A 14829-nucleotide genomic window follows, 5' to 3' on the forward strand; every position below is an offset into this window, starting at 1 on the left:
CTATATTACAAGTGCTGCTGGAGCTTAGAAACCCCTACTGATGACACTATAATTTCATGGTCACCAGCCTACACTGAAATTTTAGCCCTTTCTGGATATCTTTACCCCCACCCCCACCCTTGTCACGTCTCCCAATTACTGCTGTCTCATACTTCCTTCCCACTAGCTTCTCTGCCTTACCCTCAGCTGTAGAGTGAACTACTACTTCATGTAGAGCCTTCTGAACTCCCTCGTGCCCTATCTTCACTCTACACCTTTCTGCATACTTGCCCATCCTCATCTCCTTCCCTCCATTATGGGACTCATCTCTCCTCTAATTATTTGAAAGTTGCTTCCACTTTCTTACCTTTTGTGCCAAGCCAAAATCTTTTCTAAGAAATTATAGAAGCAGAAGCTATACTGCAGTGGATTTTGAGAAAGCAGGAAATAAAGAATTATACCCAATTCTGTACTCTCTTAAGCTTGGTCAAGCTTTCTCACCCCAAAGGTCTCACTTCTTTTTCTGGCCCTCTCTGTGATATTCTGCCTGAAGGTCCCAGCCGGTACCTTTAGAGACCAAGGGGAAGGAAAAATGGGATGCCTCATTATCCATCCCTCCCTGTCTGTATCCTATTTCCCGATTCTCTGAACTGCGGGTTTTAGATTTTAACTCCAGCTGTGTTCCTCCAAAATTCCTCTCTTACCATTTTGAGGGCCCTCAGGGGTGCCTCAATGAAGAGCAGACCAACTGGAATCCTATCTGGGGTTCCAGAGCTTGCAATGCTACCTAACTGAATCACTCCTTCAGCACAGGTCACCATACTTATACATGTGATCCCTCTACCCTGCCACAGCAAAATTGATCAGGATGGGATGCTGAGTCAAAGGCCTATAAATCTGCAAGATAATCTGGCCCCAAAGTTCTTAAGACGCCAGACACTGAAAACTGCTGATGGAGGAAGACATACAAATGAAGATACTCAGAGAAAAAGCAATATAGAAGCTAAGAGAGGGTAAAAATTCTGAGTTACAGATCCTTTGGCTTTGCCATTTTCAAGCGTCTGGAATTGTCTTCTCAACTTCCAAAGTCCTGGTTCCATTGGCAGGACATGTATGTGATGACTCTTTAATGAGAATGACCTACAAAATCTAGTGTATATGTGGGTAAGAAGGGAAACTTTTAAAGCACATTGAAAATTAAGCTGTGGGGGCTGGGGTTGTGGCTCAGTGGTATAGTGCTTGACTAGCATGTGTGAGGCACTGGGTTTGAACCTCAGCACCACATATAAATAAATGAATAAAAATCCAATAACAACTAAAAAAAAAAAAAGAAAGAAAATTAAGCTGTGGATGGCATTTGAACTGTCTTAATTTTAAAGTATGCTGATATACCTTAACGGTAGTTGCAGATCCTTGTCATTTTGCTGTCTGAAAATAATTGACATTGTTTTCTAAAACCATGGTGTAATCTACCATCAGTGTTAATGCAGAATTATTGTATACTGACACAGCAGCACACATGTGTAATCCCAGCTACTATGGAGGCTGAGGCAGGAGAATGTCAAACAAGTTCAAGTCTAACCTATCCTGGGCAACTTAGCAAGATCCTATCTCAAAAAACAAAGTGGGGGGCTGGGGATGCAGCTTATTTCTAAGAGTGCTTCTGAGTTCAATTTCTATTACAGCTATACACACATATTGTCATATATTTAAGCTGCATTTTACTTATCTTTATTTTAGGAGCTAAAATGAAAACTAAAAAAAAAAAAATCCTAGGCTGGATATGGTGGTGCAAGCCTGTAATCTTGGTGACTTGGGAGGCCAAGGCAGAATCAAGGAAGTTTGAGGCTAGTCTCAGCAACTTGCTAAGCAACTCAGTAAGACCCTGTCTCAAAACCAAAAATAAAAGGCACTGGGGATGTGGCTCATTGGTTAAGAGCCCTTGGGTTCCATCCCTGGTACCAAAAAGAAAGAAAGAAAGAAAACTCTTAATTGAAAGAATAGTTAGGCAGTGGCTATCAGCAAGATACTGAATCACTACAGCAGCCATAATCACCTTCATGGGTATGTGAAATGCTTCATGACCCCATGCATTTGAAGGGACTGGTAGGGCAGCCAGAGGTTTCATCTCTCCTAATATTACCCATGAATTCTTATCACCTGCCCCTCAAATAGGGTCTTCACATCACTCAGAACTCATGAATCTTGGAAAGCAAAGGATGCAGTATTTAAAGTTCTCACCATAGCCTACTGGCCTTAAGTCCTTGTCAGCTCTCCTAACACCTTAATCCCACCTGCCTAGTACCAAGAAAATATTTCTACACCTCAAATATTTCTACTATAATGTGAGCTCAGAAGAATCCCCAAATTTCTGCTTTCCTTATGCACACTCAGGCTGCTGGACACATTGGAGAAAATCTCAAGATCTATGGGAAACCCAACTGATTCAATTCTTGAGTCTACCACTACCCACAATCCTGCCCTAGTGTCCATAGCCTCCTGGCTACTAATACAATCTTTACCGCTCTCATCCCTCATCTCTCAGACCTGGAATGGAGCCCAGGCCATGGTGAGTCTAAGGCCAAGGTGAGGTAGAAAAGGAATGGCAAAGGGTAAAAAGGCAAGGAAGAGACTTAGAAAAAGATGTGGGACTGAGGCATTTTTTTAAGACAGGAAAGAACATATTTACAAACTGAGTCAATTATAATAGCAGTTAACATTTATATAGCACTAGCTGCCCAAGTGTCATCTAAGTATCAAATATTTATTTCTCTTTATTTAATCCTCAAAACAACCCCATGAGGTAAACACTATCATTTAGAACACTAAAGCACAGAAGAGTAACTTGTCCAAGATCACAAGGCAGTAAATTTCAAGTGGTAGAACCAGGATTCAAATCCAGACAGGCTGATGCCTGGGTCCATGATCCCACTGTAACATATGCTGCAGAAGGGGAGAAACCTGAGCTTGCAGAATTCCTGAATGAGCCCAAAGCAGGTGGCAAACAGCCAACCATGGGTCTACATAGATTCAGGTCACTGCTTGAAGATTCTTATTCACTAGATCCAACACCATCCTGAGCCTATTCTTTCTCTGTATCCAGCCTATTAGCTCTCAGGGGGCAAAAGATAGGGACTTCTATTCCTTTACTCCCACTTCCACAAAGCAGGCCAAGGTTCATCTGACAAATGGGCAGAACCTTTATTTCCTAACTCTAGACCTCCATTAGAAGGTCAAATGTACTGCAGGTCAAATGTACTGCAGGCTGAAGGCAAAGCCCTTCTCAAACAATCCAGAAATCAGCAGAGACCCCCACACATGGTGTTCTTCATAGCAGTCCCTTCCAATAGGCCAGACGGAAGGGGCAGCAGGATTTCTGTGGACCCAAGCTGTGTTGGGAATGGTGAGCAGTCAAAGGGGGGGAGTCTCAGAAAAGGCACAGCCATCTCAGATGTTCAGACCTAGAGAACAGCCTGGTTTAGCAGGTCTTCAGGACCGGTTGTCTCGAGGTCTTCTTCGGGGTCGGGGGCCACAACTGGAGCTGGGAATGGAGCCCAGGCCAGGGGGTGCCCCTGGGGGCTGGTAGCCACACTCACTAGGGTCCAGGGGGTCCCGGCTAAGCAGTACCCACACTGCAGGCACATTGCGACGTACTGTGAGGGGGTCTAAACCTGTGTCAGGTGAATTTGGGACCCAGCTGTCTTCAGTCTGCAGGAAACGCAGTTTGGTGAGCTGATGCAGACCTGGAACTCGACGCTTGACAATCTCAGCGCAACTGACCGCTTTCCCTGCAGCCCGGCCAGAACCTGAAAACACCACATGTCGTGCACTGCCTCCCTCCAATCGACCCAGTGCAAGTCCCAGCAGGTTTCGAATTTTGCTGCCATCTCGGACCCGCATCTCCAGGGTGTCAGGAGGTAGCTGGGGCATTGGGGAAGGTGCTGGAAGCTCTATAGAGCCAGCTTTCCGGTAGTGCTCCATCCTGCTTGCTGTGTTGTCTGTGACTCTCACTGCCCACTGCAGAGAAGTATCAGATGAGTGGTAGGCAATGTGCCCCCCAGCCATTCTCCATCACTCTCTCCACCCCTCTTCAGGATATGGCCCTTTTTCTCATCCCAGACTTCCCAGGAACAGTGTCACATCCTCTCACTCCCAAGCTTTTAAGACCAGGAACCATGTCTACTTCATCTTGGGAAGAGGCTTACCCCTTACACGCCCTCCCCCTCCTCTAGACAGCATCACAATACACCCCTCTCCCTCAGCAAATCTGGAGTTCCGGAGACAGGACCAAATTTCCAAGCATTGGGTTCTTTGGGCCAGGACTAGATCCCATTATTCCAAGCCATTAGGACTAGTAGGGAGCCCCAACCCCATTCTGGGCTTCTTAAGGCAGGGCCCAGAACTCTTACCGTGGCTCTCTAAAAACAAGACCGAGAGCTCCTATCAGGGTTTTTCAAGTACAGGGACAGGCAGTCCCTTCATTTTGTTCTCCCTGAGAACAGGGCCAAGCCCCTTTGCCCCAGGTTTCCCGGGACACAGCAAAAGCTCTTACCCAATGCTTCCCAAAACAGAGTCAACATTTTCTCTGGGGTCCCTAGTATAGGGCTAAGCAGCCTTTGCCCCAAAATTATTAGGGTCGATCTACATCAACCTAGAGTAGTCAGAAACTCAGGGGCAGGCTCGAGAGGAGGGCTGCGCGGGCCACTCCGGGCCAGCTTTGGCCGTCTCCGTTGCCTCGGGCCGCTTCCAGGTCCCGCGGGCCACTGCAGCTAGGGAGCAGGAGTCCTCTCGGGCTACCTCCAAGCGTCGCCACCCTGCTGGTACCAGGATCTCACCTCAGCAGACCAAGAAGACTCCCGCCTGAACCTCTCAGCGCCTCCAAGATGGCGTGCGGGCGGGGTGCGCGCCGAGACCGCGGGCCCGCGCACGCCGAACGCGGGCGGAGCCTGAGGGAAACCGGGGAGGAGCTTGGACCCGCTGAGGGAGAGGAGCTAGGACTTGCTGACAGGGGACAGAGGCGCATGGTCTCCGCAGTTAAATCCCGGGCAGGGGCACTCCAATGGGGCCAAGAGGTCCTTGAACAGGAGGGGAGGAGCCATCTGAGGAGTCCTGCGTTTGAAGGACAAGGGATTCGGGAGACAAGATGGGAGGGAGGGCATTACCTGTTGGACTCCGAAGAAGCCTTTCAGTTTGGAGTGGCCACTTACGCAGTAGCGCGGCGACAACCTCAGTTACCGAGTGCTGAGCTTCGACTCATCCTGTGAGCACTGGCGAATTATGGGGGTTTTGTCAGGGGTCAATCGAACCACAGCTTGTGTAGAGCTCACTTGCGGCAGATGAGGGTAGTGTTTGAGGTGGGAATGCGGTCGGCGTGACCCTGGGAAAGGGCTATACCGCATACAGCCCATACCAGCCTCACAGGGCTCCTGGCCACGGAACCCAGAGGCATGTTCACAGAGCCTAGTCGATGCCCGGCGCCTGATTGGCGTTCAAATATTTATTGGATGATTTTTTGAACTAATGAACCACAGAAATTGCAAGGGGGGGCTGGGGATGTGGCTCAAGCGGTAGCGCGCTTGCCTGGCATGCGTGCGGCCCGGGTTCGATCCTCAGCACCACATACAAACAAAGATGTTGTGTCCGCTGAGAACTAAGAAATAAAAATTAAAAATTCTCTCTCTCTCTTTCTCCTCTCTCACTCTCTCTTTAAAAAAAAAGAAAAAAGAAATTGCAGTGGGGATGGAGAAAAGATTAATTTGGGAGATATTGGTGGGTAGTTATGGTGAAGAGTTGGTGACTGTTTGAATGGAGAAGTAGTCTAGAATGATGCCAGGTTTCAGAACAGTCTGAACTTGAGTATCAGGAGTAGGGAGACCACATCGGTAGGGGGTGGTCAACAGACAGTTGGTAAGCAATCTGGAGCCAAATCACTCCCTAAGACCACAAGGAGGCAGCATTTAGCGGAGTGTGGTGCCCATTTCAGTTTCTTCTAGCTCTTTCACAACATGCTCCTTTACCCCACCTTCCCAACTGCCCCTCCCCAACCTAAAACTTCCTGCATACAAATCTCCTGGGCTCTCCCAAGCGGTTAATGGCACCGCACAAACTCCCAAGAGAGAAATTTCAAGGTTTTTCTCTGCATTTGCACATATTGCTCCCTTGGCTTGGAAAGTCCCTGCATTGACACCCACCAGGGCTGCCTGTTTCATAGCTTATTCTTTGTGTAGAAAAGGACCCTATGCCCACCTGGTAGCATTGCCCATTTGCTTGACTATCTCCTTAATAGCCTGTGCTCTACCTGTATCCTCTCTACCTGACGGCATATAACTTTTAAAGGGTACTTGGTAAATGAAGGATAAATGAATGCACAAAGGAATGTCCCATTCACATCAATCAAATAAGAGCCTTCATCTTCAGAGCTCTACACCTCCCAGAAAGCCAGATTAAGATAGAACAGTTTCCAGTCCAACCACCAGGGAGGTTGACAGCTCTACCTTTCGCCACCCCCACCCTCACCACCAAGCCCATCCTAGACCAGAAGCTGGCACACTCCTCCAGTAATCTCTACAGTTTATTTATTATCACTGGAATAAATACATTGATGGGGGGTGTGTGTGCAAACCATAACTGCCAGATAACCTGATCTCTGTACTCAGAACCCCACCTGAGTACAGACAGGTGGTCCTTAAATTTCTCAAATACAAAGCTGCCTCTGCCTTGTTATAAAGACAGTTTGGCACAGGGCCCTGAAGCCTGGCTGCCCTGGCCAGCCCTGTGATGGGGAGCAGCTGTCATTCTTCTGCTGGTTTCACTTGCTTGGCAGCTTCTAGTTGGCAAAGCAGCTCATCCCACTGCACGAACTGCTTAGAAAGAAGCATTGTCTGGTCACAGGTCAAGGAGATAACAGGAGTCTTATTGAGGGAGTGATTTTGCATCTGCCAAAAGACATTGGGATGGGGAAGCAGGGAACAGACAGGCTAATTGGGATGGGAGAAGAGAGGAAGAGGTGGGACACAAGAATAGAGCTTGGGGAGAGCACCCCAGGATCTAGCTGAGCAGAAAGGATACAATCTTGTTGTATTCCTCCAGGAGAGCCTTGGACTCCTCAGTGATCTCCACACATTTGTCCTGTAGGGCCAAAGTGGCAGAGAAAGGATATGGGCAAAGTCCCATCTCTCACTAAACTTACTCCCCACAAAGCCTAATGAAGGTGAATGCTTACACCCAGAACCAAAGGAGCAAAAGGCTAAAGGGGCATTTTCAGGCCCCAGGATGGGTGTCTTAACAGAAGTCCAGAGATTTATGTAAGGGGAAGTGGGCCATACGCTTAGGAAAACATTCTGTCTGTTATATGTCTTCTCCTTCTGAACCCTCTTTGAACTTGAAACTAAGAACTGGGGATAGAAAAAAGAGAGAGAGGAGAAGAGGAGAGAGAAAAAGAGAGGGAGAGCATCCTCCACCTATAATCAAGGACATACCATTCTCAGGAATTCTTGGGTTCCTCCCAATTTCAACCTTGTTTCAAAATAGTCCTACACTGGGAGGCAGGAGGCCTGGATGTAGCCCTAGGCAAGTCCCTCCCCCACTCTAAAGCATATGGGAAATAAAGGATAAACATCCAAAGTATCAAGAGGAGGGCCTGAGGCCTGCTTCCCCAGATGAGAGGAGTGTGGATGACAGGCCTTACCATCTCTACTTTCCCTTTCAGTCCTCTCTCCTCTCATACCTGCTGCTGGATGTGGATCTGAGCCAAATGCTGTAGGCGGGCGGCATGCTCAGGAACGGCTGTAAAACACATTGCACACTATCCAATGATGCTTGTGCCCTCCCCCGGGACTGCTCAATAGTCTATTAGGTCTTCGGCAGGATTAGAGTATTGAGTGGAGAAGCTAAACAAACGCCAGGCTTCATCGACCACTGTAGCTGGAGGGGGGGTGGCGCTTCCTGCCTGACCCAGTCTTATTACAGGACCCACAGGGAAGGGGAAAAACAGGTGCCAAGGAGAACACAAAATTTTGGGGTCCTCAATGTCGCCCCCTACCACTTAAATGCTATGAATATGGCCTGATAAAGATATCCTTTTTGTTTGTTTTTGGTGTTGGGGATTAAACCCAAAAGTGCTTTACTACTAATACATTCACAGCCTTTTTATTTTTATTTTAAGACAGGATCTCACTAAGTTGCTAATAGTCTCGCTAAAGTTGCTGAGGCTCACCTCAAACCTGTAATCCTCGTGCTTCAGCCTCCCAAGTGCCACCATGCCTGGCAAAGAGAGCTTTGTCTATCATAGGACCTGTCCCTTTGCTCTCAGCCCAGAAGCCCAGGTCTGTCTGGCTTTGGGAACAGGGATCCAGCAGGTGAGCTAAGGAGGATGCCAATTCCCTAAACTAGCCAACTTGAATCTAACACCCAGAGCCTTGACCACTATGTTGGGACAGCAGCTTAAGGCTGTCAAGATACTTAGTAGGTAGCTGATCAGGAGCAGGAGGGGGAGCTAGAAAAAATACCTCCTGAGACAGACAAGATGGATATCTGGATTCAATTAAAGCCACTGTCTGCTTGTCAAATGCCGGGACCAGGGACTCTCTCAGCAGTGCAGCAGGAAGTATTCATATACCTAGCAGGTGCTCTGCAGTTAAATCAGGGAGATACCAAGGGGTGGGGTAATAAGCAGAGCTGGAGGCTGCTAAAGTATCTGCTAAGTGTCCTCAGGCCCAAACTGCCTGAGGTCGTGAAACGAGGCTCTCTACTCTGAGAATTTTAATCCTAGTAGAGGTGGCAAGTACCCCTAGGATGGGGTACTTGGACAAGGAGTGGACCCAGACTGAGCCCAGGGAGTCTAAGGCATAGGCAAGTCTTGCTCATCCACCCACCTCCCCCAAAAAAACAGTGGAACTGAAATCCCGAAGAAGTACCTTTGATGGGAGCACTGTCCAACATGGGTACCAGGTTGTCCACCTGCTCCAGGAGTGCAACTTGGGAGAGTATAAACTGCTCCTCTAAAGTATAAAGAAAAGACAGTGGAATTGAAGCAACCCCAGCACTGCTACTTCAATGCAAGAGGCCAAGCATCTGACAGGAGTCAGAGTTGCTGCCCAATCCTACCCAATGCTCCCCTTCTTTAGGTGCATATTGCCCCCACCTTTCCTGGATGTCTTGTCTGACCTATCTTGAGCCCAAAGAGACTTTTGACCTCTCCAAATCCCTCCTTTCTTTAAGTTTTAACTCCAAAGCCTTTTTTTTTTTTTTTTTTTTTTTTTGAGGTACTAGGAATTAAATGGGGGAATAAGCCATGGGCTACACTATAACTGAGCTATATCCTAGCCCTTTTCTATTATTTTATTAATTTTATTTTTTGGTACCGGGGATTGAAGTCAGGGGCACTTAATCACTGAGCCACATCCCCAGCCCTATTTTGTATTTTATTTAGAGACAAGGTCTCCCTGAGTGGCTTAGCACCTCGCTTTTGTTGAGGCTGGCTTTGAACTCATGATCCTCCTGCCTTGGCCTCCCAAGTCACTGGGATTATAGGCATGTGCCATCATGCCTGGTAGCCCTTTTCTATTTTTTGAGACAGGGTCTTACCAAGTTGTCAAGGCTGGCCTTGAACTTGAAATTCTCCTGCCTCAGCCTCCTAAATCACTGGGATTACAGGCTCCCAGGCCTGTTCTTCTAGCCTCTTAACAACTCAGTGCCTCCTAGGTCATAGAAGACAAAGTGCTTCAGACTTGGGTCACCATGCCAAAGGCCCCCAGGAAAGTATAGAAGAACAGACACGTGACAGACTATACCAGGCAAGATCTGCTCAGTTTCTCAGAGACAGAGACAATACAAATGGCAAGAGAGCTGGGACAGTAATGGAAGAGGCTAGTGAGAAAATAGGACCTGAGCTGAGCTCTGTATACACAGAGGGGTTCAATGGACTGAAATCCACGGAGTAGGAAGGCATTCAAGAGTGAGGACTGTAGCTGGGCAGTGGTGTACAACTGTAATCCCAGTGCTATGTAGGCTGAGGCAAAAGTATTGCAAGTTTGAGGTCAGCCTGGGCAATTTAGTAAGATTCTCTCTCAAAGATATAGGACAGGTGTGGTGGCTCATGCCTGTATCCCAGTGGCTCTAGAGAGGCTAAGGCAGGGGATCATGAGTTCAAGGTCAGCCTCAGCAATTTAATGAGGACCAAAGTAACTCAAGGACACCCAATCTCTAACTAAAATATTAACAACACCCTGTCTCTAAATAAAAGGGTTGGGACAATGTGGCTCAGTGGTTAAGCATCCCTGGGTTCAATCCCTGGTACCCAAAAAAAAAAAAAAAGACATAAAAGGGCTTGAGGGCTTGGGGGGTATACTCAGTGGCAAACTGCCCTGGGTTAAATCTCTAATATCACCAAAAAAAAAAAAAAAAAAAAAGAAAGAAGAAAAGGAAAGTGAGCACTGTTACATGCAAATGACTAGAGGCAGGAGTGCTTGATAATTAATGAGGGAAAAAGAATTCAATTAGGACTGGGGTCGTGGCTCAGTGGTAGAGCACTCGCCTAGCACGTGCAAGGTACTGGGTTAGATCCTCAGCACCACATAAAAATAAATAAATAAGGATATTGTGTCCAACTACAATTAAAAAAGAAAAAAAAGAATTCTGTTAGCTGAACTGAAAAAGGCAGAGCACAAAAAACAGAGCTGGATGAGAGGACAGGCCCTATAGACTAGAAGACCTTGAATGGCAGGCTAAAAGATTAGGATTTTATGTTAGCAAGGAGAGGAGACACTGAAGTTTGAAGCAGGCAACTGACTTGCTGGAAATGTGTTATGAAGATGAGACTGGACTAAAGCAAAAAGATGATTTGGGAGATTGTGTAACTTCTAGCATGTGACTAGATGTACACCTCCTGAGGCAGTGTCATAGGAAGAGAGGGAGAGAGGCTAGGGTAAGAGTCAGTGCAAGGGAAGATCTCCTGAACCATGGAAATTGCTCAGGAGCCCTTTGGGAATTCTAACAGCCCTTTCATCACAGGTGCCCTTTCATCACAGGTGCCCTTCCTTACCTAGACCTCAGTATTACATTACCCACCTAGGTTACAAACTCAGGTCCCTAGAACAGGGATTGCCTCCTCTTGCTCTTATTGTGCCCAGGAGGGCAGGACTGACTTTCTGGTTTACCATTGTTTGTCTCTCATCCAGGATAACACCTGGATCCACAGCAGATAATCATTGAATGTCTTCTTTCTCTCTCTCTCTCTCTCTCTCTCTCTCTCTCTCTCTCTCGGTGGTGGGCGGTGGGATGGGGTGGGGGGGACAGAGTTTCACTATGTTGCCTAGGCTGACCTTGAACTCACAATCCTCCTGCCTTAGCCTCTTGAGTAGCTAGGACTACAGGTGCTTGCTACCATGCCCAACTGAATATATTCTAGATGAATGAACAAAAACATGTGCTCAGAAAATCCTAGCTGTGTAGTGGCTGACTGATATTTTTTGCCTAGAATTCTGAAATACTGGAGATTTTTCACATGAAAGAAAAATGTTGAAACTCATACCAGTATTCTCCCTTTTCCTGAATAACAAAGGTCTCTGCCCCCATTTTTTCCTTAGGAGATCCTCTATCCAGTGAGCAGAATGAGGATTCGGAAGGAAAATTCTAGGGATAGGCCATTGATAGAACACTGAGTAACTCCCGCTATGGCTGGCACCCTGGCCTGCAGCTGGCCCAGAGGTACACTGCATTCAGTGCCTACTACTAGATCCACAGATCACCTCAGGCTTCAGTTCAGAACCAGGCCCAAATCCCAGAGAGCAGTCTCTGAACTGTATCATGACAAGATGGGTGAGGGAGACTCTCTCTGTGCCCCATATCCCCCACAACCCACATCCTCAGATGCATGTACACACATAGTCCAGCATTACCTGCTAAGATGAATTGCAACTTAGTGGCATCAGGTATGGCAATGCGGTCAATGTACTCAGGATCCAGGTATTTGATCAGGTCTTCAACTAGAAAGGAAGATGAAAAATAGAGCATGGTGAGGAAATAGAACTCTGTCTTATAAAGTAATTTTGGGTGTGATCATCCTTGGAGAGAGCTTTGAAAGATGAGCTGACACCTATAGTGCTGCATCAGGAGCATCTACCAAGTCCCCTATTCCTCTTCCCTGTTTCTCCACTCTTCCTACCTGCTAGCTGACCTCAGAGTCTGGAGCTGGAAACACAACTGCTGCCACCATTCATGGGTCCCTAGCACTGCCACTGATCCTTAGCAAGGGTGGAAGGTTCCTTTCTTCCTTAATGCCTAGACAAGCCAGGGCTTGTTTTGATTTCTAGTTACTGAGCAGGTTACTAGCTGTAACAGAACAAAAAAGGCTTGGTTGAACCAAGGCTGGGATTCTCAGTGCCTCATTTCTTTCCTTCTCTTAACCTCATCTAAAGAAAACTCATATACTCTTTCCCTCCTTCACCAAGGGAAGCTTTCAGTAAGAGGTCTCATCACAAAACTTAAGACCCTGGCATGGGCTTGAGATTTATTCATAAGGAAGAAAAGCACACCACAATTCACCAATTTGGCAGGGAAACATCTTCACATTTTTTCTGTCTTCAAAGAATTACTCTAGTGACCTGCTGGCTGAAGGACCAGGGTCAGGTTCCAGGAAGCACAGGGATGGAAAGTAGAGCAAGTAGGGACCCCGTGGAAGCACTTACTCTTTTTGTACAGAATCTTCACCCTCTCCCTCTTACTGGCAATGTTCCCCAAAGCCACCTGCACCTTGACCAGACCATCAGCCACCTGTAAGGGGAATGGAGGTTAATTGAAAGATATACCACCTGGCTCAAGGCTTGGAAGAAGTAAAGAACCCTCATTCTCCCAGATTCCAAAACCTCTGAGTCCCAGTAATCTAGTTTGGTCCCCTTCTTTTGAAGATGAAGCCCAGCTTCAGGGAATCCTTAATGGGAAAGGAAAAGAATCATAAATTTCTTGGGGAGTTTTAAGTCTGTTTCAGTAGACAATTAACTACTTTAGAGTTTATACAGAACCAGCATATATTACATATTCTCTGGTTCCTAAATCCTTGGGCATGAGAGATGCAAAATCTTCTCCAGGCTGTCATTATCTCATGACTGGATGACTGCACCAGCTGCTGGAGTGACTGGCCTATCTCTAGCCCCATCCTCTCCACATCAACTCTAGTGTGGAGAATGGAAGATCATAGAAGACATCTAGGATCCCAAAGATGCTGCAATCCCTGTATTAGGGCATATATAAAAGAATCAGGTCGGGGAGAGGTAGAGTACAGTTAAGAGCATATGGATTGAGTTTGAGATGTCTGTTGATTATTCAAATGGAAAAGTGTGGAAGACAAATGGATGTTAAATCAGGTTCTCAGAATAGAAATTTTAACCAGAGATACACATTTGAGACATAATGGCAAGTAAGGAGTAAATGAAACTATAGGAGTGAATTGGCCCACCTAGGATTTAAGGGTAGAAGGTGAGAAGTTTCACTATTCACTGGTTAAATAGAGGAGGCAACTATGGATGTGAATGAGCTCACCCAGGTTTTAGGGTATGAGTACAGAATGCTAATATTCTAGGGTCAAATATGTGGGTAGGCAAATAAGACTGAAAACAACAGCCAAAGAGATAGAAGAAATATCAGGCAGGCTAGAGTCATAGACGCCAAAGACAGATAATGTTTTGGGAAGTTAATTTTCAAATGGGAAAACAATCTGCTGGCGATGACCAATTCCACAAGGGTGCAAACAGCACTATTTATGATGCACTTAGTTCCAGAATATCCTGGCATGAACCAGAAGTTATTCAGTAATTGGGTTTCCAATTGTAGAAAAAAGGATTAGAGGGCAACTGGCTCTCACACTTGTCAAAATTTAATCACTGGTGTGGAGTGCCCACCAGCATCTGAACACCCAGTACCCAAACCCTGACACTCCTATTCTTGGCCTTCTCAGACCTCCACCTCTCACCCCTTATCCACCTCTGCTGGGCCTCCTTTGGCGACCCATGGACCTCTACCTGAACAATTCATTTAGCATCTAACTACGGAGGGCTCCGGGACGGCACTTCCATTGTGGACTTCAACTCCTATTGAAACTCTCATTAGCTTCTCGAGGGTGTCAGGTCTCCCCAACTAGCCTGCAAGGACAGTGGCCGAGTCTTAATTACACTTGTCACTGAGCCCATCTCAAAAAGACCTAATTATCCTCAGAGCCCACCATGGGAATGAACCCTGAGGGTACGATAGGCTTCAGAATGTCCCGGACCTTTGTTATTTCAAAGGCTGGACTGTGGACCACAGGACTGGAGTCGTTGCATCCATCCAGAGTGCCGGACCAGTGGACTGCTCTTGCCCTGCCGCAGAAACGGACCACCGGACTTGAGCTCTCACCTTCCGCGTGCCGCGCGCTCCGCTCGGCCCGTACACCCAGCGCTCCAGCTCCTCTACTCGGGCCTGTAGCCGCTGCACGTCCGTCAGAGCCGCCATCGCCACTACCGCCCCACCTCAGCAGCGGAAGACTCAGAGGGTGGGACGTCCGCCCAAGGAGGAAGGCTGGCCAATCCGAGTACACGGATGATCCTGTGTGCAGGAAGTGACGCCTTAATCCAGCCATTCAATGCCCGAAGTGACCAGACGGGCAGGTAAAAGATGTCAAAAGCTGTCTAGTTACCTTGGTGACGCTATCTCACCGGTCTCTTCCCTGGCTTCCAGCGCCTGGTTATCAAGACTTTTCCTTTCTTCTAATTTCCTATCAAAGACTTTCCCCCACCCGTTTCCCTAAGGTTGTACGTATAAATATACCCACTGTTCCGCGATAGGTCCATTCCCATAGACAACTCAGTAGGAGGTCTC

The 14829-nt window shown here is 47.2% G+C and overlaps 2 protein-coding genes across 3 annotated transcripts; both read right to left on the reverse strand.

Annotated features, from left to right (window-relative positions):
- Positions 1-3155: 3155 nt before the first annotated feature.
- Positions 3156-5448, reverse strand: Rpp25l (ribonuclease P/MRP subunit p25 like). Its single transcript, XM_005326217.5, has 2 exons — positions 4815-5448; positions 3156-3996 (listed from the first exon to the last, which is right to left on the reverse strand). The coding sequence occupies exon 2, from the start codon at positions 3958-3960 to the stop codon at positions 3469-3471; it is 492 nt and encodes a 163-aa protein (XP_005326274.1). The 5' UTR covers positions 3961-3996; positions 4815-5448; the 3' UTR covers positions 3156-3468.
- A 1089-nt stretch (positions 5449-6537) lies between these two features.
- On the reverse strand, positions 6538-14605 carry Dctn3 (dynactin subunit 3). Of its 2 annotated transcripts, none has more exons than XM_040285957.2 (7): positions 14243-14605; positions 12666-12750; positions 11877-11963; positions 8895-8978; positions 7706-7764; positions 7048-7107; positions 6538-6860 (listed from the first exon to the last, which is right to left on the reverse strand). In XM_040285957.2, the coding sequence occupies exons 1-7, from the start codon at positions 14588-14590 to the stop codon at positions 6771-6773; spliced, it is 813 nt and encodes a 270-aa protein (XP_040141891.2). In that variant the 5' UTR covers positions 14591-14605; the 3' UTR covers positions 6538-6770. The 2 variants fall into 2 exon arrangements, with proteins under 2 accessions (XP_040141891.2, XP_005326275.1); XM_005326218.4 differs by having other exon boundaries at positions 14368-14524.
- Between the last annotated feature and the right edge of the window lie 224 nt (positions 14606-14829).

The sequence above is a fragment of the Ictidomys tridecemlineatus genome, chromosome 4 (assembly GCF_052094955.1).
Source record: "Ictidomys tridecemlineatus isolate mIctTri1 chromosome 4, mIctTri1.hap1, whole genome shotgun sequence".
Classification (NCBI taxonomy): domain Eukaryota; kingdom Metazoa; phylum Chordata; class Mammalia; order Rodentia; family Sciuridae; genus Ictidomys; species Ictidomys tridecemlineatus.